The sequence below is a fragment of the Myripristis murdjan genome, chromosome 2 (genome assembly GCF_902150065.1).
Source record: "Myripristis murdjan chromosome 2, fMyrMur1.1, whole genome shotgun sequence".
Taxonomy (NCBI): domain Eukaryota; kingdom Metazoa; phylum Chordata; class Actinopteri; order Holocentriformes; family Holocentridae; genus Myripristis; species Myripristis murdjan.
The window spans coordinates 5,619,956-5,641,678 of record NC_043981.1 but is presented as its reverse complement, the minus strand read 5'-3'; the positions used below and the strand labels follow the sequence as shown (position 1 = coordinate 5,641,678).

The 21,723-nt window shown below is 40.3% G+C and overlaps 1 protein-coding gene across 1 annotated transcript in view; it reads right to left on the bottom strand.

Moving 5' to 3' along the window:
* Positions 1-3,509: 3,509 nt before the first annotated feature.
* gpd2 (glycerol-3-phosphate dehydrogenase 2 (mitochondrial)) overlaps positions 3,510-21,723 on the bottom strand; it is a 30,565-nt gene continuing 12,351 nt past the window's right edge. Inside the window, 12 exon segments of the mRNA XM_030072865.1 lie at positions 3,510-6,644; positions 9,429-9,463; positions 9,466-9,526; positions 9,606-9,684; positions 10,089-10,201; positions 13,091-13,249; positions 13,651-13,782; positions 15,791-15,966; positions 16,051-16,185; positions 16,436-16,629; positions 18,637-18,781; positions 19,538-19,702. Coding sequence (XP_029928725.1) covers positions 6,519-6,644; positions 9,429-9,463; positions 9,466-9,526; positions 9,606-9,684; positions 10,089-10,201; positions 13,091-13,249; positions 13,651-13,782; positions 15,791-15,966; positions 16,051-16,185; positions 16,436-16,629; positions 18,637-18,781; positions 19,538-19,702 — 1,520 coding nt within the window. The 3' untranslated portion in view covers positions 3,510-6,518.

Genomic DNA, 21,723 nt, shown 5'->3' with positions numbered 1-21,723 from the left:
CAGGTACAATGGTGCTTACCAGGGAAAAAAAAAACATAACATCAACACCTAAAACAGAAACATTAGCTGTCAAGTTTCAATATCAAGCCCTAAAAAATAGCAGGGGATTCTTTGTAAACTCAGTGATTTGCAGCGATATGAAAAAACAGAGAGAAATCCCGCTTAGAAAAGAGAGAATTCACTTGTTTCTCCCATGACGCTCCATAGTTGCTGCAGCTGCTCTCTGTGTGCATCAAGTTTATAAAGCACAACTGTACAGAATTTGGTGGAATTTTCCTTTAAATTAAACCTCTTTCTTTTCCTAAGTTCCTTTCCTTTTAGGTCCTTTAAGTTATTCCTTGACAAAACGGTAACACTTTTATTAGCAGGTCGTCTGGTGAATAATTAGGCACAAACCCCTAGGAGTCTCTCTCCATTGCAAAGTGTCACTGAAAATGCAATGCATGGCACCGTTTGAACTATGAACCAAACAATGATTGATTGAATTTAACAGTTTTGCCTTGCAATTTCCTCCACAAATAACACCAATTAATGCTACACTTCCTGGCCATCATTTAATGATTGATCTGCATCAGTCTCCTCTCTCTCTCCCTCAGTCCTTCCCATGCTGTGCCCTACCTGGCTCATCACATATCAATAATCTGAACCCTTACTTACTTGCAAGGGTCTATCTGATTAATTTCTGGAGCCGTCGGTTAATTATCATCTTATTTACCACAGTTATTAGCTGAATAAATAAGGGTTTGCAGATGGCTTTTACATCCCTGAATCGTTATGGGGCCTCCAGTCCCAGTGCTCTTACTCGCAGTTCTAATTAAAACTAATCAAAACATCATTATTTTGTGACAACTTGTTTGTGGAAGCTGGGAGAATGGCTGTGTATGCTTTTGCATGATAATTCCCACTCACAAATATTGCTAATTACTAACACTAGCTCAGTGTACTTCCATGAGAAGTAAGGTCATAAATTAATTTAATAAACTGACTTTTTTTTTGCATTGAGAACTTGAAATTATTTCTTCATAAGAGTAATTATGAGTTAGGGCCTCCGGTGGCAAAAAGTATGCTGTCATGTCATTGTATAATGGTCGTATAAACTTACATGGAGTTTTACAGCCGAAGCCCGACCACAGCTGCTGCAGTTGCTGTAGATACTTTTTTTTAATTTTTTTTTTTACTTTATTGCTCTGTTATGAATCTATAAAGGCCCAAGGTGAAGGACACAAAGCCAGACTAAAAATGAAAAAGTGCAGCCTCCACTCATTCACAACATAAGTCATCAGTTCACAAAATTTTACATCATTGAAATTTAAAGACATATGCTACTATTGGCTCAAAGTAAGCCCATTAGGCAAACTATTTCCCTTTTAATTCATTCAAATTAGCTTAAATTAGTTTAAAGGGGCCCTTGTGATGTGCATATCTTCCTGTTTGTATATGCAAATATGATCAAAGATGTTCTATAAACATGGAAAATTGATTTTGTGGACGTGGTTTTTAACAGGCAGTGTCAGCCGGCAGCTAAACTTGGGCTTGATTGGCTCACCTCACTGATCAGAAAGTGAATTAGGTGAGCGAGTGCTGTCAGCCAATCAGGGTCCAGCAACTTTGCTGTCTGATAGGCTTTAGTTCTCAAATTCTTTATTAAAAAAAAAAGCATCCAGAAAAGGAATATTCTCATCCTGAGCCAAATAAAATCATGAAAATTGGGCAATACAAGACCTTAAATATCACAAAAAAATCTGCAGTTGAGTTCCTTCCATATTTCAAAACACATGTGCATCTGATTAACAGCAAAGCAATAAATCTCCCTCTTTACTCCTCCCTAGTCATTTGAACTATAGTCGGCGCTGAAATCTTATTTTTCTTCAAACAAGGCAAAAAAATCTGCCGGTGGGACGAGATAATCCCACTCCTTTCCAAAGCATTTTCACTTGTTTCAGGACTTTTTCTTCACACAAGTGCAAATATGTTGAAGATTTTAACACTGAGGATTAGAATAAATAACTTGTTAAAATGGAGAGTTCTGTTGCACTAAACCTTTACACTGGCATGCATGCAAACATTCAGCAGGGCTGGGTAGGTTCAAATTTCACTACACATGAAGTTTTGAACTCAAAAGAGTCAGCTCATGAGACAAAGAAACATTTAACCTGTAAGACAATGGCAAATGGGAGGAAGAAATGAAGGAAGACATTACAGTCAAACCCCCCTCCCTCTTCCACCCCCCTCCTCCTCACACTCTTTTCAATTAGTGTGCAGGCAGACACCTCGGCATGGCCGGTATCAGCAGCCGAGCTCCGACCTAATCCTCCAGAGAAAAAGAGCATTAGCGGTCATATGCCAGCCAGATTTGTCCCATTATTCATTACAATTAATTGCTTCCCCCAACTCTCGGCCTTTTGAGGGGCGCGGCGCACCGCCGAGCGCGCCACTGCAAATTGTAATATGAGCGGAGGACTTAAAGCTGTCATTCAAACCTCACTGTGACCTTTTGGGAGAAGAGGCTGTTTTTCACCCAGTTCGCAGGGAACCTGAAGTTTGGTGTGTGTGTGTGTGTGTGTGTGTGCAGGTGGGTGTGTGCTTCCATCCTTGTGAGAGCCAGTCTGACTTCCATACAGTCAAGAGTTTTTTGGACATTTTGGTGAAGTGAGTCCAGTCAGTCTGGACTTCTGTAAGGATCAGCCATAGAATCTGAGTTGGGTATAATCAGCACTGTCCTTTAAAATCAGAGTATTCCCAGGCGCTTCACCTTGCCAAAGCAACAGCTGAAGCGTTCACTGATGTCATGGCATCTGCGTCAGTTTATTTACCTTGGCTGAGCTAGTAATGTAAGCCTGATGCCCGACTAAATGGAAACATGCTCTGTTTTACAAGAAAATGAATAAAACAATTCCAAAAATAACTTTGTGGCTCTTGATTTTGATTCAAATAAAAAGTTGTCAGAGTAATTGAGCCTGACCTGGCAAATATCTTAGCTAACAATAACACAGCTAATTAAAACTTATGTGCAGGGCTGGGAAAACTCAGAATCACAAGTCCAAGTGTCAGTTTCAATCCTTTTGTTGGAAAACCGCACACTTCTGAACTGAAACTGAGTTTCTGTCCTCCTACGTACAGATGGGACTGTCAGTGTGCTTTTCTATCACCCAAATAAACATCAGAGAACATTAGAAAATTCATATTTAAACTAATATTATTAAACTTTCTTTCTTTCTTTTTTTAATCGTTGCATTTTAGCTTATTATCACCATGTAAATGCCATGAATTTTAAGTTTTCTTCAGGGAGCGGAGAGGAGTTTGTGTAAGTGAGGCAGCTTCAAAATAATGGATAGCTCGTATTATGGTAACGTGGCCTAATTTTCTGCACTGTTCCCGTTCACAGGCTGTCACCGGCCTTTTCCCATGCGAGCGAGGCAGATCTGTTGTGATGCCCGCCATGAATGATGGTCAGCGCGATGAAAAGCCACGACGTCAAGATCACACACAGGAACGACAAAAAACCACAATGCTATGCAAGCAACCAGATACATTTAATTAGATAATTGCGTTGTTTTTTTTTCCTGAACACTGACTCACAGTATTCTTACAGTATTCGTGGAAAAAAAAGCAGAGGAATATGATTCTCTTTGAGCCTGGATAAAGCTGTAATTTCATCCAAAGAAGACAATCAAACATGGGGATGTGGATTTAAGTCGTGTTGCCCATGAGCTATTCTTGACAGGCCGGCGTTGGCAGCTTGAAGGCTCCTCAGTGTCAAAGTATTGTGCCTAAACCCCCATGTGACGACACACTGATACACACACTTCAGTTACAGAGGGAGAAACCTCCGGAAACCTGTGGAATGACTGTTTTCCGAAGACAGTGTCAACACCGCGGCATGTAAATCGTAATAAAGGCAATAAGGACAGACATTTAATACACAATAACTTCACAATATAAAACCATACAGTAGAAGCCTGTGCTGGAGTGTTTGGACAATGGTTTGGATGGACAGACCACCATGTTGGAGGAACAACAAAAAAGCAGCAATATTCTACTGTTTTCACAATTTGTGCGGTCCTGGCCTTCTATTAAATATGCATAACAGTCTCTAAAAACCAGAAATTGAGCCTCATTGCCTTTTCCCCCACTTTATTTGATCATTAATTCTTCCATTTTTTGTGTAACTTAAGGCTTTATTTAAAGGCCTAATGTATCCCAGAGTTTTGCCTGCCAGGCTTTAAAAAGCTGCCACCCGTAACACAGTTTCATTAGTCTGGTCTCACTGCTGTTTCAGAGGCTTTTCCACCCTGACAAGAAATTAATGCTGGTCAAAACATTCAATATTTATCATTTTTAGTCTCAAAGAGGTCCAATTTAAAGATTTTGAGTGTCGGCAATTGGTGATTTCAGGATAAAAATATTGGTGTTGTTCCAAACCCCTTTAAACTGGTCAAACCCTAGATCGTCCAACATGGCGGGATTTCCCTTGTAACCATGGTAACCACTCTCCAGGCTGTGTTACAGGCTTCTGCTCCTAAAATCCCTTTAAATAATATTCCTTATATAATAATTTATAACACAGACATCTTTACATTATTTCCTGTATTTGTAGAAACGGAGTGTAGTTTCATGACGTTAAACTGAGTGTCTTATTGTGTAGGCATGTCAAGGCACATATCATACATTCATCACCTGCCTTTCCATTCCTCGTCCATTCACTATGAGAAACCTTAAGTCCTAAAAAGCTGCAAAAACAAAACATGCTTACATGTTTACAGCCACAATGTCATGATGAAGGTCAGTTGTGAGCTTTTTTTTTTTGTCGGAATAAATGGTGAAAAAGCAGCTAAGAGCATGCAGGGTTACATCAGTTTTCTGCTGAATCACTTTCAAGCCAGTGGATGGACTGTTTGTGCGTATAGTATGTATCGCTGCTCAAAAAATAATCACATGCAGAGAAATAAAATAATTTCCACTTTATATATTGCATTTTTTTTACGTAGAGACTAGGGTTAATGGGCAGCATGCACTCACTTGTGTTAAAAAAAAAAAAAAAAAAAAAATCTTAAACTATACAAAAGTCCCTCTGAGAACCTATGTTTTGTGTGATATCTGTGGACCACATCACCATGATTATACCTTTTCCAATATATTAAAATGTATATTTATATATATGTTTATACCCCAAGTATAGCCAGAGTGAAGATGAAAAGGGAATAAATAGTTTTCTTTAAAAAAATATAGAAACTAAAAACTAATGGCGGTGACTGAAAAGCATTTAGCTGAGATCCTCAAGCAGTGACGGTAAAGCTGGAAACCGTGTTATGTAAACCTCAGGAGTTTGCTGGTAGTGCAACAGATGGAAGAGAGAGAAGAGAGAGAAGAGAGAGAAGAGAGAGAAGACATGGAGCTGTGCGCTTGCACCTGTAGAGTTCATCTCATACATTTCAACTTGCACCATCAACAGGGTTAGCCGTTAAAAATAATTTGAGGCTAACAGCCTAAATACACCAGGTCCAGACGCAGCGTGACACGCCTCCTGCAGCAGAACGCGTCCACTGAAGCTGCTGCCCTGACCCTGAAAGCTGCAGCCCATCTCTACTGTTACGTGGCGGCTCTATTTTTTTCTTTCCTCTGTGTGCAGCTGTACAGCCCACCAGGTAAAAACTACGTAGAACTGTAAAAAACGAGGACAATCTGTTTAAAAATGACTGAATATCTTTGATTCCTTTGATATGCTGCCTTGAAGCGGGGTTAACTCAACTTCACAAAACTCGAAATTAGTCCTGGACAAATTTGAAAAGGGCATTAAATTATCTTTGTGCCAATACATCGTGGACAGTGTGCTTTACATAAAGAACTGTTAAATATTAAGTGTTACTTGACTACAACCTGTTGCATCATCAAAAACAAACTTAAAACAAAACTTAAAAGAAAAAAGTTGCCACTTGAATAAGCTGCACAATATTTAGGAAATTAGACTTTTACAGCTACCTGCCAGTGCGAGTAGCGCACAGCAAAAATACGCACCAACAGTGTGAAAAACTAACAGAAGCAAAGTTTAAAAAGGAGAGCTGGGGTCGATTAGAAAATCATTTGAAGACGGTATAAAACACATACAGAGTATATGTGCTGTGTAATAGCAGAGGCACCAGAGAGAAATGTTGAAGTGTCTGTAAAACAGACAGACAGGCAGACAGACAGACAGGCTTTGACTTCATGAAAAACACATCTGGGTATTTAACTCCCCCCTCTCCCGTGTTCATATCCAACATTAGATACTATTTCACCAAAACACAGTCAGGAGTGATATTGGTCTACGGTTGATTTGGCCGAATACATTCCCGGCAGCGTCCCTGATTGCAAAATTGTCATTCAAATGATCCCATTTCCATATGACCTCTCTGTGTTTTTTTTTTTTTTTTCATCAACACCTGCAAGGTTGAACAAACAATAGCTGAAGGTGTTTTGGCATCCCTGAAACCCCTGTCTGTCTGCGGAGGCTGGGGTTGGACGGCGTAAAGGTGGTGCGCTCAGACTCCGCCCCCGCTGCGGTCCACCGTGACGGGCCCCCTCCTGTCCAGACTCTCCTCGACCGTTTTCATCAGGATGGCCAGGCGGTTGCTCGACACTTGTCCCTTCTTCACGGCGCTCATCAGCTGCAGAGAGAAAGGCAGAACGACATGTTCAATGTGTACGACACGGCTGAGAAGGTTAACTTGTCAAACACAGGATGTGGTGCTTTTTTTCCCCTCTCCTGGCTGAGGCAGGAATCATGATGATGGGAATGATGAAAAATGATGAAAAATATCCAGATGTACATTTATATTGAGGTGTGTTAGTTATTTGAACCGGAACTGCTCTGCCATGCTCATGCTGCAGTCGCTGTTCATACTAAAGCACTGAAAAACATGACTGACTCTTGTTTATTGAAAAAAATAGTTAGCCTTTTCCAGGGTATTTTTTCTTCAGTTAGAAATATTGTGATGTGTCATAGCTGATTATCTTAGAATGTATCACATAGCGCAGAATGGGCTGTGACGCGATTCCATCGTTATAGTGAGTAAAACATCGCCCAAGCTATGATTTAGGGTTTAATGGGCATTTTCTAGAGGTGTAACAGTGTGTATGCTTGAGTTATGCAATAGTTGAGCCATGATCCTAAGACAAAATTTAAGTGTCTTAGTTCTGTGTAAGCGAAGAAGACAACAAGTTGGAAAATCACACACAGCAGGTGAGTAACCTTAAAGTCTTGAGAAGTCTTTTCTATAGCGCTGTACATGTCTGGCTGTCATAAGCTACAGTTTAATTAACTGTGTTTTTGAAGTTCATCTGTTTTACAGGAAACAAATAAAACAAAGCATTTTGTGTTAACAGGTTACTGCTGCATGTTGCCACAGGGGTAACATTAGCCAGCTAGCTGCTAATTATTAGCCGTAAGCCTGCAGCTCGAGGCGGGTGAGCCGTGCTACTCCTCCCTCCATCCCACCGCTCTCTGTGGGCAGCCATCACAGCATCATCTAGCGGCTGAAGCCCCCGTCTTAGTCTGAGGAGCTTCTTTTCAGCACTGAATGACTAAAGTCCAATCCAATGTCCATGCTGACTGTGCAGGGCAGCCAACATGGTCTTTTTTCGCCCAGGACTGATCTTACAAACCGGTTTCTAACAAATATTTAAAAACGGAGTGGGACCCACATCCACATAGACTAGCTTGACATGCAAGTGGATTTCTCCGCCTAACCTTGTTAGTCCTAATATCCATACGCCCATTGCCAATGGTGACGTTATCGTTAGTAACTCCTCAGACTCTGCCACCGCAGTAAGTCGCAGATCTCCACTAATGAAGACTAAATCATCGACTGTCATCAGCCCCTGCTGTAATGAATCTATTCTGGACTCGTCGTCGAGCGGGGAAGTAATTTAGGGGCAGGCAGACGCGGGAGCTGTGGACACACTTCAGCCCTCATTACAGCAGTCGCTGACAGAGATTCTCCTTTCTAATTAGCTTCATCTACTCGAATCTGCTGGTTGCACACTCACAGATCACGGGAGATAAGATTTCACACCTTCCTCTCACAGGTTAAGTACACAGGGGTCTTTGCCTTTCTTGAGGGTAGATAGAAGGTAGAGGGACAGAGCGAGAAACAAAGCAGGAAACAAAGCAAGCAGGCAAACCAGGCTGTTTTTTTAATTCTAATGTAATTTAGCATGATAGATGAGAGATGTATGCACATGTACCAATAAGGTGCAATTAGTACTAAGCAGCTTGAATTGCCTGTAATCATGTAATATCAGGAACAAGAAGGCATTAAGTGCATTTTTTTTTCCTGGCCAATCCCGATTGCTGATTTTTTAAAAGCCTGACTTGCCCGTAGTAACCTCAAAGCAATTTTCTTTACTTGTAATTAAGAAAGGATAGATACAGAATTAAGAATCTACTAAAACTTTTAAACTTTTTTTTACAGTTAGAAGTTTCTGCTTTTATTACTGCCTGATTACTCAAAGATTTGTCACATTAAACACAAAATATCTTTGTTTTTCGAAACTTAAAGTGCAAACGTTGGTGACTGCTTGCAAAAAAGGAAAAAACAAACAAACATCTGACTGCCCTCAGAAATAAATGTGACATGACGCGTATCACATGATGGACATAATCTTTTACTTTTTGTCTCTTATAAAGGACTTTTGAAAAAGAAAAAAATTACAAACATGGAAATAGAAAATAAAGAAAGATAAGAAAATTGGCTCTAGACAAATAGTCACTGCTCACTTAAATTTTGAGCGATGCATCCCTAGACTTAGTCCGTTAGGGTTATGCACACGTCACTACAAAGTTTAAAAAATGATCAAAAGATGTGTAATGGTGTGCTGACAATTTCAAAGAGTCAGAATAGAGTATGGTATATGATGTGTGTGCGTGTGTGTGTGTGTGTGTGTGTAAAGGCTTCCATTCCCCAGAGTTTCTACTATCTAGGCCTGGTGTCCCCAGTCTGTTTGTTCTCCTGGTGTGAAGCAGGCAGATACTGACGGAGGTGTTAGGCATTAATGGCTCCTGCAATGGCGTAAGGCAGAAAAGATGAAGCATGTGGCCGAAGACGCACATGGCCACACTTCCACTTGGACACACACATACAGGCGCAACACATACCCGCCTGCATGTGTGCACTCCAACTACTCTTAAAAATTCAGTTAGTCTTTTACTTAGTCCTTTATTTGAAGTGACTACACATTTTAAGTCTTCATAACAAGTGCAAAAGGAGAAAAGTAACCTTACTAAACAGAAAATTGCTTGTTTCTCTTTTTTGCATGTTTGTGTTGTGAGAGCACTTCTCATTTTCAAGGCAAATTCACTGTCTCTGGAATTTTGTTTTATGATTAAACAGCAGATTATATGATGGATGTTTTTTTTAGTATGGCACTGAGGCCCAGTGAAATTTACATACCTGCAGGAATTCATCAATTTCAACTTGTCCATTTTGTTGAGGTCCACCTCATTAAGGATTTCATGGAGCGCATTTTCATCGATGTGGACATTGATGTTCTGCAAAGAAATACAAGTATTGGAGCAGTGAAGCAAAGTATTAAAGAGGACAGGTGTAGAGAAAGAAAGAAAGACTCACCTCCAAAACCTGCTGGACGTCGACAGTGGTGATGAATCCTTTGTTCTCTTTGTCAAACTTGTGGAATCGCTTCTTGTACCTGCCAGACAGATCAGATCAGTCAGCCCACTGCATCTGAATCTACAGCATTCATGAAACCTACAAGTAACTGGCAGTGATCCTTGACAGCTGACATAATATTAACATAATCCAACTGAAATGCTGCTTCATTATTTAAAAAGCCAACTCATCAGGAGATTCTTGGTTGCAGAAACAGTCTGTGAGACGGAGGATTGGAGCATGTTTGGAGCATTTACTCCTGTAGTTTGGTTTAGGTATCCATGTGAGAAAACGGCATTCAAATTTGGGTGGCACCAAACATCCATAATGAAATGACCAAAATGCAAAGTTTTGCAGGTAAAGCAATAGATACTGACACCCAGCATTTGCAGTTAAATGGGCCAACAGATTGCGACATTACAGAAGTGGAGATGGGGTAATTACCTGACCACTTCCTGATAGTCTAGGTTGATCTCAGAAGTCTTGGACAGCTGCTCAGAGCGAGATCTGTAGCCCATCTCGTGGTACAGGAACTTCTTAGCTCCTTCAAGCTCTTCCTGCATGTAGCAATACAACACCACAGAGAGACGGGAGTTAGAAATCAACTTAATAGCTCCTGCCAGTGTGGGTCAGACTCATATCTACTACTCAGCCTCAATACATCCTCAATCATCATTTTCTCTCTGTTAGTACTGCAATAATACTCAAAATGATGTTGTTTTTCTACTGTAATTGTGAGCATGATTATGATTTGACTAGGTGCATCACGCAACCATGAACCACTGGCAGCACCGAGGTACTACGCTTACAGTGATGAACATCATCTTTTTCTATTTTTTGGCATTGTCTTTTGAATTACAACATGCATAGGGTCCCGAATCTTTTTTTAGGTAGCTTGTCAGCATTGTTACAGTACCTGCTAGCCTAAACATACATAAGAAGAAAAAGACAGGACAAAACAAGGTTGGTTCCTGACTAGTTTCCTGGTTACCAAAACAACCAATGAAGCGTGGTTAGCTGTGCTTGATGGCAATTATCCACATAGCTGGAGCATGTTGCTTAATTAAGTTCCATGGCTGAAACTTTCATTCCATGTGATTTTTATATGTTTTAGGTCAAATTCTTCCTAATATGAACTCTAATTACCAATATCGAGCATGCCTTGCTGTCTCTCAAATTTCTAAGTTTAGCACACACTGCTTTCACTGTAGTCGCTACCTGAAAAGGTGCTGCTGTCTTTTACACTGCAGGGATTTACTTATTATTCCCAAACTAGTTTGTCATCATACACATATTATACAATTAAATTAAAGTCATGCCATCCTAAAGCAGAATTGTGGCGTCAATCTTCTCAAATCATTTAGATGGACATTTAGACATTCAGAGCTGGTGCTAAAAGTGATCTTTAGGTCAGTAAAAACACCATACAGAGGATGGTCATCACATGTCAGAATACACCTGAGCTTCCATCTCTGCTCTGTAATGGCCTCTAGAGAATCTGGGCTGTGTCTGCACAGAGCAGGATACTTACTACAATTATTTGATAACACACATGTAGCAGGGACCTGCTGTATTCAAATGACCTGAGCATCCTGAGGAAAAACACTCTGGACTGCGCCTTCAGGTATTCTTGTGCGACAATATAAATTGAAAGCATCGACTCAGACCACTGCAAACGCATCATCCTCTGATTTAGGCTGCGGAAACCACGATGAGTCTACTTGTGAACTGATATCTGGATTTTACTTGACAGCTGCTCAACAGATCCTGATAACATCTGGTCATCTTGCACTGAGTCTTCAAGCCTTAAGAACGGTCACTCGGGTCAGACATTATCTTTTGTTTCCTAAACACGTCAACTTGGAGCAGGAATTATCTTGAATCAAGCAACATGACTTAAAAAAGTGATCTGGCTATCCAAGATATTGTCCATCTTGAAAGAAGTGAAACATACTCACTCGTCCTTGGGTGATATATTCACTTCATTCTGTCTGTTTGTTTGTTTGTTTATTAGCAGGATATCTCAAAAAGTTATGACCGGATTTGCATGAAACTCAGTGGGAAGGCTAATCATGGGCCAAGGAAAAGCAGATACATTTTTGACCAAAATGGAGCATGGCAGTGGGTGTAGCTTCACATGAAAGGGGCATGATTAATTTTTGATGAATATCCAACATATGGAACTGCCATATCTTGACAGTTTCATAGTGTTGGCTGCTGAATGCTTTTTTTCTAGTTTCACCTGTTTCCACATGGACGATATCTTAAATAAAAGCAGACTGCCCAAGTCAGCATTTTTTTTTTTAGTTACTCCCAGAAAAAAATGTTTTAAAGAACAATTGTTGTATTAAGAAGGCTATTTTTGCAGTGCGGAGTGACGTGGCTTTCCTGTGCAGGTACACAAAGATGGCTTGAACTGGGTGAGAGTTCACATATGGGCAGGTTTTTTTTTTTTTTTTTTCCACATCCACACACTGTTACACACACTCATGCATAGACACACACACACGTACACACTCTGCTTCCCCCTCGAGAGGGGATAAAGGGTGTGGACCTCCCTATTGTATACCAATCTAAGAAGAAATTACTGCCAGGACATCAAAGCTCACCAGGGATTAAAGCATTATGTTTCTAGGACAGGAAAAATATAGGACAAACAAGTATAGAATGATCAGTCAAACACAGAAATTGGAAATGTGGATTTCAGAGAGATAATTATTTACATGGATAGAGCCTGCTACTATACATGCAATTCTTTAACCTATTGTAGCTCATTTTATCATACATCAAAATAAATAAATAAATAAATAAAAATCATTTTGGAGTATTCTAAATCAAACAGAAGCTAGAAAGATGCTTCTTCAAACAGTAAATATGTTTGTGAACAAATGTCAAGTTTTCAGTGTCCTTTCCCCTGAGGATGGTTTGCTTACATTTTTCTAAACAATGTATATATATATATATATATATTTTTTTTTTATGTATCATAGAATCTTTTACTTCCTTGAGTTTAAAATCTATCTCCAAAAAAAGTACATATTGCACCTTTAAGCTACGTGAATGTGGTTAAAAGTGACAGCCAAATTCATGGCAAGTCATCATTCATCATTACTAATAGACTGACCGGGCCTTGTAACATTCAATTTACAAGGTGTCAAGCAATAAAGGGACACGGCCAACCTCTATTTCTGTCCTCCACACTGATATTTAGTCTTGCTGACAGAGCCACCTACACTGCAAAAAACATAGTACAAGTAATACAAGTGGATAATAAAAGGTAACTGATTTCAGTACAACAAAAGAAAACAAAAGAACAAAAGAAACAAGCTGATTTGCCTTAAAAAGTGAAATTATGTAACTCCACTGGCAATTTTTTTTTCACTTGCTCAGATTTTACAAGCGCATGACTTGTTGAGTTGGAGTTTTTTTAAGGTGTGAAATCTCACCGTCCTCCGCTCCTGGCTCCAGTTCAGCTGGTTTCCCATGATCTCAACGATACGTGGCAGAGCTTCATCAGCCGCCTGCACGTTGAGGAAGCCCAGGCGCGTCCGTCGGGCGATGACGTCTATGGCCGTGCAGGCGTACTCCTTGATGGCGTAGAGCACCTGTGATGGAGGAAAGAGGACACGCTCTCATACAAGAAAGAACATGAGGTGTTTGAGCCACTTCATAGTTTGTGACAATAATAATGACGAATAATGATGAATAATGACCCCAGTATGGAACTTCTCCTTCTGCTTTCCTCTAGCAACAGAATTACCAGTGCAATTGAAGTGTGTTTCTACATCATTTGACAATTTATCAAAATAAAGCTAGTTAGCAAAACATCATCACTTGTTTAAAGAGAATTTGGGATGTGGAAAGTGAAAGTAAAGTTACACTGGGACCAAGAAAATCTTAACACCACCAGCAGACTGTTTCACTTGATTGGATAAAAATAAGTTCTGAAGATTCACTAATGAATAGATTGAGTTTTTTTTTTTTTTTCCAGACTATCATACTTTACCTCACTCTCAATGTAGGGGAACTCGGACACCAGTCTCTTCCCTACTATCGGCCATCTCTTCCCAGTCACATGAGCTATCTTGGCCACTTCAAACGCCTTTCCTCCATATGTCGATGCCAGATGTTGGGCTACCTGTAAATTGAAGTGACAAAAATGCAAGATATTACACCAGTAGAGCAATATCACTGTCCATTTATCTTGTTTTTGATTAATTGAAGCCAAAACATGATAAATACCTAACAAGTTAAAAGAGCTAAGCAAGATCTTGAGACTGAAGAAAATAGGCAGCACACAAACCAATGTACCATCAACAGTAGAAAACATACAGCACATTCCTCATGAAACATAAAGACTACTCCTTCAATAAAAGACCACAAACAGGCTGTTACTAAACTAACATGAGGATGGTAACAAGTCATGATTAGTCATCCTTAAATGCTGGTTCGATCATGCGGACATTTACTTTCACCTGCATCATACTACAAAAATCAAAATAGTGGCGTTGGTAAAATGCTAGAAACACATTAAACAACGCTGATTATAATGGCAGCAGCTGGTATTCAGATGATTGATTCCATCTCTTTGGAGTTAAACGATAAGCGTTAGCTACCGTTTAGTCGATAAGGTGTCATATATTTAGAGAAAACAAAAGGGCTATTTACTATTCAGATCGCTGGCTTGCCTATCATGTGAAAGGGCAAATGCTGTCCAAATATCAACAGTGACCTTTTACGAATATTCTGGAGAACACCAGAGCTGCTGCAGAAAGCCTCTAATGAGGAGTAAGCATACTGTAGCCACTTGGTGGAGGAGCGTGTTTCCCTTCTCAAACAGGCCTCTATTCAATTTAATGAAAACTCACGGTTAATTATTGGGAAGACAGTGTGTAAGAGGAGTTGTAGCTTGATGTAAATCAATGTGCCCTTACTTACTGTAATGCCACTGCTGAAGTCTACAGCATGCAGCACATTTCAAAGTATGTCCAGTCCTTTGTGTAGTAGAAATGTCAACGTTGTTACAGTACAGCCTGGCCTTAATGTCGGCTCCACTGCTGCCTAGTTAGGGGCTAGTGAATGTGTTTGTGTCAGGATGCTTTTATGTGTGTGTTTGTGCAGGAATGTGTGTGCGCGACTGCTCCTGCATAGGTTAACTAGAAGAGCCTGGTGCAAACAGCGCCATAGTTAGGGGTTCAATTTCCCTTTAGGCCTGGCCATGCTAAAAATGTACACGGTCTGTAAAGTAAATAGACTGGAGTTTATGTTGAACAAACAATAGCAAGTAACAACAGTGCTGCACTTCATACGCTTTATCCTCTCGTTCCTCTTCTTCATTGAGCTTTCGCCAAGAAACTGTGGGTCTTTGGCTCCGCTCACGGGGGTTTAGAGGAAATATCCACAATAAAACACTTAAGCACTGTTCTAAAAGCAAGAATTGGTGTTATATCTTGAGTTTCTGGTGCTGTTTTGTTGTTTAATGGTTTATTTCTGTTGTCAAGTGGGTAAAAAACCAAATGTAGACCCAGTGAGTATGGATGTCTGCTCTGTTCTTACATGTCCAAATTAACGTTCACGGCCTTATCTGGGTAGATTTAAAGGAGTAAGATGAAGAGGACTAGAAATAACTCACACAACACAAGGGGAAAAAATCAAAACGAGGCCAACTAATTCCCCCCCAAAATATTAATATTGTGCCAGAAAACTTTTCATTAAACTTTTCATCATCAGTTCTCCTTGAGACCACGTAAATAAAAATTTTCTCTGAATTTCTGTATTAGTTGGCCTCTTTTTGATTACTTTTTTTTTTTCCTCAGTAGTGTGTGAGTTCTTTCTCAACAACTAAAATTAAAGATGCAAGGACTTATGTCTAGACTAATTCTAGACCCATTTTGCAGAAATATTAATCATAAAGGAACAATCTAGCAATTAAACTTCCAATTAAACTCCTAAACTTCTAGCTGCTATTAACATTGTCTTTATTACTCATCTTAAAATCAAATTCACACTCCAACAAAAACTGATGCCAGAAACTCAAGGTAAACTGCCAACATCAGTGTTTGTATAGCTAAAACTCCAATCTGTATGGGGCTCTCTGTATGAAAGCTTCCATTAAATTGAGCTTATTATAAGCAAATGTGTCCCACCTCGTTCTCAAGGCCGTAGTCCTGCACCAGGCGGATGTAGAGGGTGGGGGTCCAGTCCTTGGCCCCCTCCAGCATCAGACCCACAGTCTTAGAGGGCTGAGCTGTGAGGCCGTGAGCTTTGATGGCTGCATCGATCGTCTCTTCAGCCATGGACCGGTAGGTAGTCCACTTCCCACCTGGACACACACACATGTTTTTTATGACCAGTAATAATGGAAAAGCATCACAGCTCTGGTGCAGTACATGATCTGGCCACTGACCTGCGATGGTGACCATTCCACTCTCACTGATGTTGACGATGTGGTTCCTGCAGATGGACTGCGTGTCTTTGGAGTTGGGGTCAGTCACCAGCGGCCGGATGCCGCTCCACGCTGCCAACACGTCTCCTCGTCGCACTGAGGATGCCATGCAGACAACACACACACACACACACACACACACACACGTTATATCAGAACAGGATGTTGCCAATCAGCAATTATTGTGAACATGGCACATATTTAATACATGTTCAATTCATATATCTCATATCTAATGTTTCAATTACTGCATATACCTTACTTCTTTTTTTATCATGTGTCCCTTATCTCCTACTGAACAATCACACTGTAGGAACCTAAAATGGACAAGATTTGGCTCATGTACCTTCGACGTCTGGGCTGAGGTAGTTGCGGACCTCCGTCAGGATGAAGTTAATGTCCTCCTCCTTTGGGATGGGGTGGGCGGTCACGCTGGTGGGTGTGTCAGTCGTCCCGGCAATGGTCATTTTCTCCCAGGGCAAGAAGAAGATGACTCGCCCGTCACTGGTGGCTGGATCCAGGAGACCCATGTTGTCAGGACTGAGGGACAGAGGAACGAGAGCATTTAGCATTTATTAGTATTAGCAGTACAGGTGATGGCATAAGTAGCACTAGCGGTAGTACTAGTAGTGGTGGCAGTAGTAATAGTAACAATATTTCAATATTTGAATGGGGAGTCAAGTAGTTGACTTACATTTCTGCCATTTTTTGCTGTAGTTCCACTAGAGTTCAACTGAAACTACAAACCATTTTGGACCATAAAAACAAATACAGGAATGTTTTTTTTTTTTTTTTTTTTTTTTTTAAAACAAAAAACGAATACTTCTTCACAATAATTCACGCTACCCCCCTTCCACCTTCCAATGAGTATTGTTTTTTTATGTGTTTAAGTGGACAAATGGGCCCAACAAAATCCAACTTAACTGAATGGCATTTTTCACTGGCATGTGTTTTAATTTTTTGCAATGATATTTTGCAATAATTTTGCATTAAATTGTCTGTTTGATCATTTTTAATAAAGCAGCTTGAACTACTTTCCAAAGTAGTGTTAGTTTGTAGTTCAACTTCTTCCAGTGTTAAGTAACTGGTAGCTTGCAAAGCTATATTTTGAACAACAACAACAACTACAATGTAGTATAATTTCAGTATAATCACAGCATGATGATATGGTGACAGTGTGACAAAGTCTGAAGTCAAAATCTGGCATAAGGATAACTATATGAAAATTGTAGAATTATGTTTGACATCACTCCCAATATTACCATTAAGGTCAATGGGCTAAACATTTGTATACATCACATCTTCAAATCAGCATATATATCTATGTAAAAAAATCTATCATTATATTGATTTCAACCACATCGCCTTGTCCTAACCTGCAGCAATAGTAGTCGTAGCAGTGGCAGCAGTGATGCTAGTATTAGTAGTAGTAGCAGTAGTAGTAGTAGTAACAGTAGCTGTAGTTGTGTTAAAAGCAGCAAGAGAAGAAGCAGTGGGCAATAGAGCAGCAGGTCAATGAATTGCTACTTAAGTCATTACTATTATTATTCCAGTGTCAAGGTTGTTGCTGCTGTGACAATTGCATTTTCCTCTGAATTAAATAATCTCACTGTAATTGATCTAATCTAATTTGTCTAAGAGGGGGATGCCTGGAGGAAATGATGGGAAGCAGCAGCGAGTGCAGGAGGATATTAGTATTAGATGAGTGGGAGTAAAAGGATGATGAAAAAAGCAGGACTGAACGGAGTGAGGAAGAGTCAAGGAGAGATGAACAGATGAAAGTTAGGAGTCGAGGAGGAAGAGGAGAAAAGGGAGAGGAAGAGCAGGGGAGAAAATATGGACAAATGAAAACCACAAATAGGGTGGGGAAGAGGGGGGCAGATTGGGGGAGGAGGAAGACGAGAGAGAGAGGAAGAGAATTAGGTGGTTGGCATTTCCGCCGCTGTTCAAAGGGCTTTCGCTCCCTCGGGTTTTGCTCAATAAGCTCCGCTGAACTTTAAAACCCCGACTTCAACAAAACCACCCTTTTGCTCTGCTGTACCTAAAGCAGAGTAGATTGTCCCTATACATGTAGGGATAGGTCAGAGAATAGTTTATTCAGCTTGGTTTACTTATTTGTACATATAAATGAGAAAACACAGGACAAAGAGGGAATGTGGAAAAGAGGTGAAATGGACAATGTTGCATAGCTGAGATATAAAAAAAAATAAATAAATAAAAAAAAAAAAACAAGGGGAAGTAAAAAAAAACAAAAACATATCACCTTGAAAAATAAAAGTAAAACAAAATAAATAAATACAAAGTAAGATGACAAGCAAAGATAAAACTAAACTGAATCTGTTTGTTTCTATTGACTGACACTTATGATCATTATTTGCAATTTAAATAAAATGAAAGACCAGAATTAGGAGCTGCCAACATGTTAAGAGTCAGCTGTAAGAGTCATGACAATAAGAATCTTAATTAAAATCAAGCAGATCTTTATCATTTTTATAGAAAATGTTATTAAATTTGGCGATGTGATGAAATCAGGATGTTTTTTCACACCTGTAGTAACCAGGGATGACGATGTGAACGCCGGCACTGGGCTGGCAGATATTGCTGGTTTTCTGGTTGTCCATCTTCCTCAGCGAGTCCGTGAACGGGCCGGTGGCGTTGATCACACACTTGGCCCTCACATCAAATTCCTCTCCTGTGAGATTACAAAAAAAGAGGGAAAAAAAACCCGAAAAGGTCAAAATATCAGGGCTACTCCAGAAAATGGGCACTCCGCTTCTTTTAGTATTTTTTCCGACCCGAGTTTTTAATTGACACAGTATGCAGTGCGTGAGGGACGGAAAAAGGAATTGTGACAGGATTCATGTGGTTAAAAAAGCCTGTAGTAACTCATCATCACTCATCAGTAACTCACTCATCTGAACATAATATAACAAAAATAATGTAACAAAAACCATAAGAAGAACCTGTTAAAGAGGGCCTATGATGCATTCAAGTTTTTGGTGTGAAAGGCGCCGTTTGTAATGTAACAGAACACCAACATGAAAGTGAGAACCCACCTTGACGTAAAACTTTACACCAAAACTGAAACCTAAACTCTGACTTTTCCATTATTTATGACAGTACAAATTTTACAAAGTCATTTAAATCAACAATAGTTATATTTACATTTCACACTGGAAAGTAAAGGCGAAGCTCTGGTCAACCGATAGCTGATTTGCACTTTGGAATTGAAATATCGCAGCATTTAAGATGTCCCTGTATGACTTGGATGTTCCTGTAGTGGTTTGGATTTTGGACTACAAGTCACTCACTATAATTGGTATTATTTCAAGTGAATGAAATCGCAGTGACATCAAACAGTTCCTGATTTTGTTGGGGACCTTGTGGAACCCCCTTGAGGAACTCTGAGAACCACCAGAAAGGCCAGCCTGGAAACAGGATGCCTCACCTGTGAGGACGTCCCTGCAGTGGGCACCGCACACCTTCTCCTTGCCGGTCTCCGGGTCGCTCTTTTTCAGCAGGTGAACTACCTCGGTGTAGTTGGCGGTGGCGGTGCCATGGCGGGCAGCGCTGAGGGCAATAGCGAGGTTCATACGGGCGTCGTTGTGCTGCCCTGAAAGAAAAGAACAACAACAACGACAGGATGTAGTCAGAAGAGGAAGAAGAGGCATAGAGGAAGATGTTTACAGTTTGGAAATTTGCATTTATGACAGTCAGCTGAACTTCTTATCTAGAGAGACTTATAATGTCAACAGGAGTAGAATAAGATTCAGTTCCTAGACCACCAACAGTAAGGGCAACTGACAAATGCAAGCCAGTAATTTTTTGACAGATGGTGACATACAGGAAGTGTTCAACCCAAACAACCACAAAAACATTTAATATCTCCCTACATAAAATTCATACTGAAACACTATTGGAAACTCTTTTGAACTGATAATAACAACATCTAAGTCCCAATTTCACTAAATGATGCAAAGACCATATATGGACGACTACAACCTAAACTGTACTGACACACTGCACGTTGAAACAACTTAATGTATCAATACCTATCAAGATCGAAATGTCTGCTGGACCGGTTCACAGCAGAAGCAGACGACTATTGGATGAAAAAAAAACACCACTGACATGTGAAAACCTTGCAGCTCCAAGGATGGCAATTTTCACATCTTTTCTCTCTCAATGCTAATTCCATTTCTTTTCCTTAAGGACTCACTCATACACAAGCTATGATCACAGGAATATTGCAACAGCATGAATAAGTTCCTCATTTTTTAAATTTTGTCTCCATCTTTGCTGGTACACACTCATTGCACTCATTCCAGCAAATGGAAATGCTTACAGGTTGAATCACTAGTGTCATATTGATCAGAAAGGAAAACAGACGTTTATTTATATTAAAATGTTATGGATTATTACTTTAAACGTAAATGCTGACTGATGGCGAGAGAGCTGGGAGAGCAGATAAGGCGGCGGTGGACATTACAAGACGAAGACGAAGCTGTCTGTGTAGGTGAACGCTGTTTGACGCGCACTGCCCTTTACATCAGATCATACTGAACATTGGTGATTTTCCTCATAGAAAAAGGAAGGCTGTAATATCCCCCAGTTACTCCTCATCCAGAATATTCCACCATACACACACCAACCAACCCCCAACCCAAAATGCTCTGTTTAGGTAGCCTCTATTTGTGTGTGTTTACAGCTCCTGTGCATAACAAGCAGTAAGCTGGAAGAGACATGGCTGTTGAACCCACAGCAGAATAGACATGGCCCCATTTTCCAGGAATTTCCAGCCTTATTGAACAAATACTAACCCTCCCACCCACCCAATTCAACATGAGAGGGCTACACTTTGGCTGTCCTGTGTGTGTGCCTGCTTCTTTATGCAGGATAAAAGAGTTGCTGGTGCTGTTGTTGTTGTTGTTGTTGTTGGTTGTGGCGATGGTGGTGGTAAGCTAGAGACAGAGAAAGACACACGGCTGCTGCAGTCAGCCGGTCCGACCGACGACGACACTCCTCTGCGCTCCACACTGCCGGGAGAGAAGGTCAGATTTCGAAATGTCACGGCCGTGATTGTTCCAGATGGCATAATTGGAGAAAAGACGCCCCACCCCTCCTCCACCCCAGCCCTGTCCCCCCTCAGAGCAGATGATGGAGGAGGGGGAGGGTGGAAATCAAACAGAGCCTATTTTGCACCAAGGAAATGCTCTGCTGCCTTTCCCTACCTGCAGTAAAACCAGTTATATCTCGCTAGATATTAAACTTTATGATTGGAGAGCCCAAAAGGCTATATTTCAGTAAAACAAGAAGTGGTACATTATGTTCATGCCGCACTGATTATAAAGCACAAATAACTGCATCCTCCAAAATGTTATTGTTTAGTAAGTAAAGGGCTCAAGATAGCTAACCAGCACAAAAACTTTCAATAGTGAATTCTACTTCCATGACAGCAGCTGTAGGTGTCACATTTATGGTGGATTTCTGCATGGTGGATCGCTAAATGAAGTGTAACTACAACAACAAACACAAGGCATTACCCCTCAACTGTTTGTTAAAACAGAAAATCTGAAATCTGATGTCTACAAACTAAAAAGCAGCAAAAATTCAAATAAATTTTGAATGACTGAC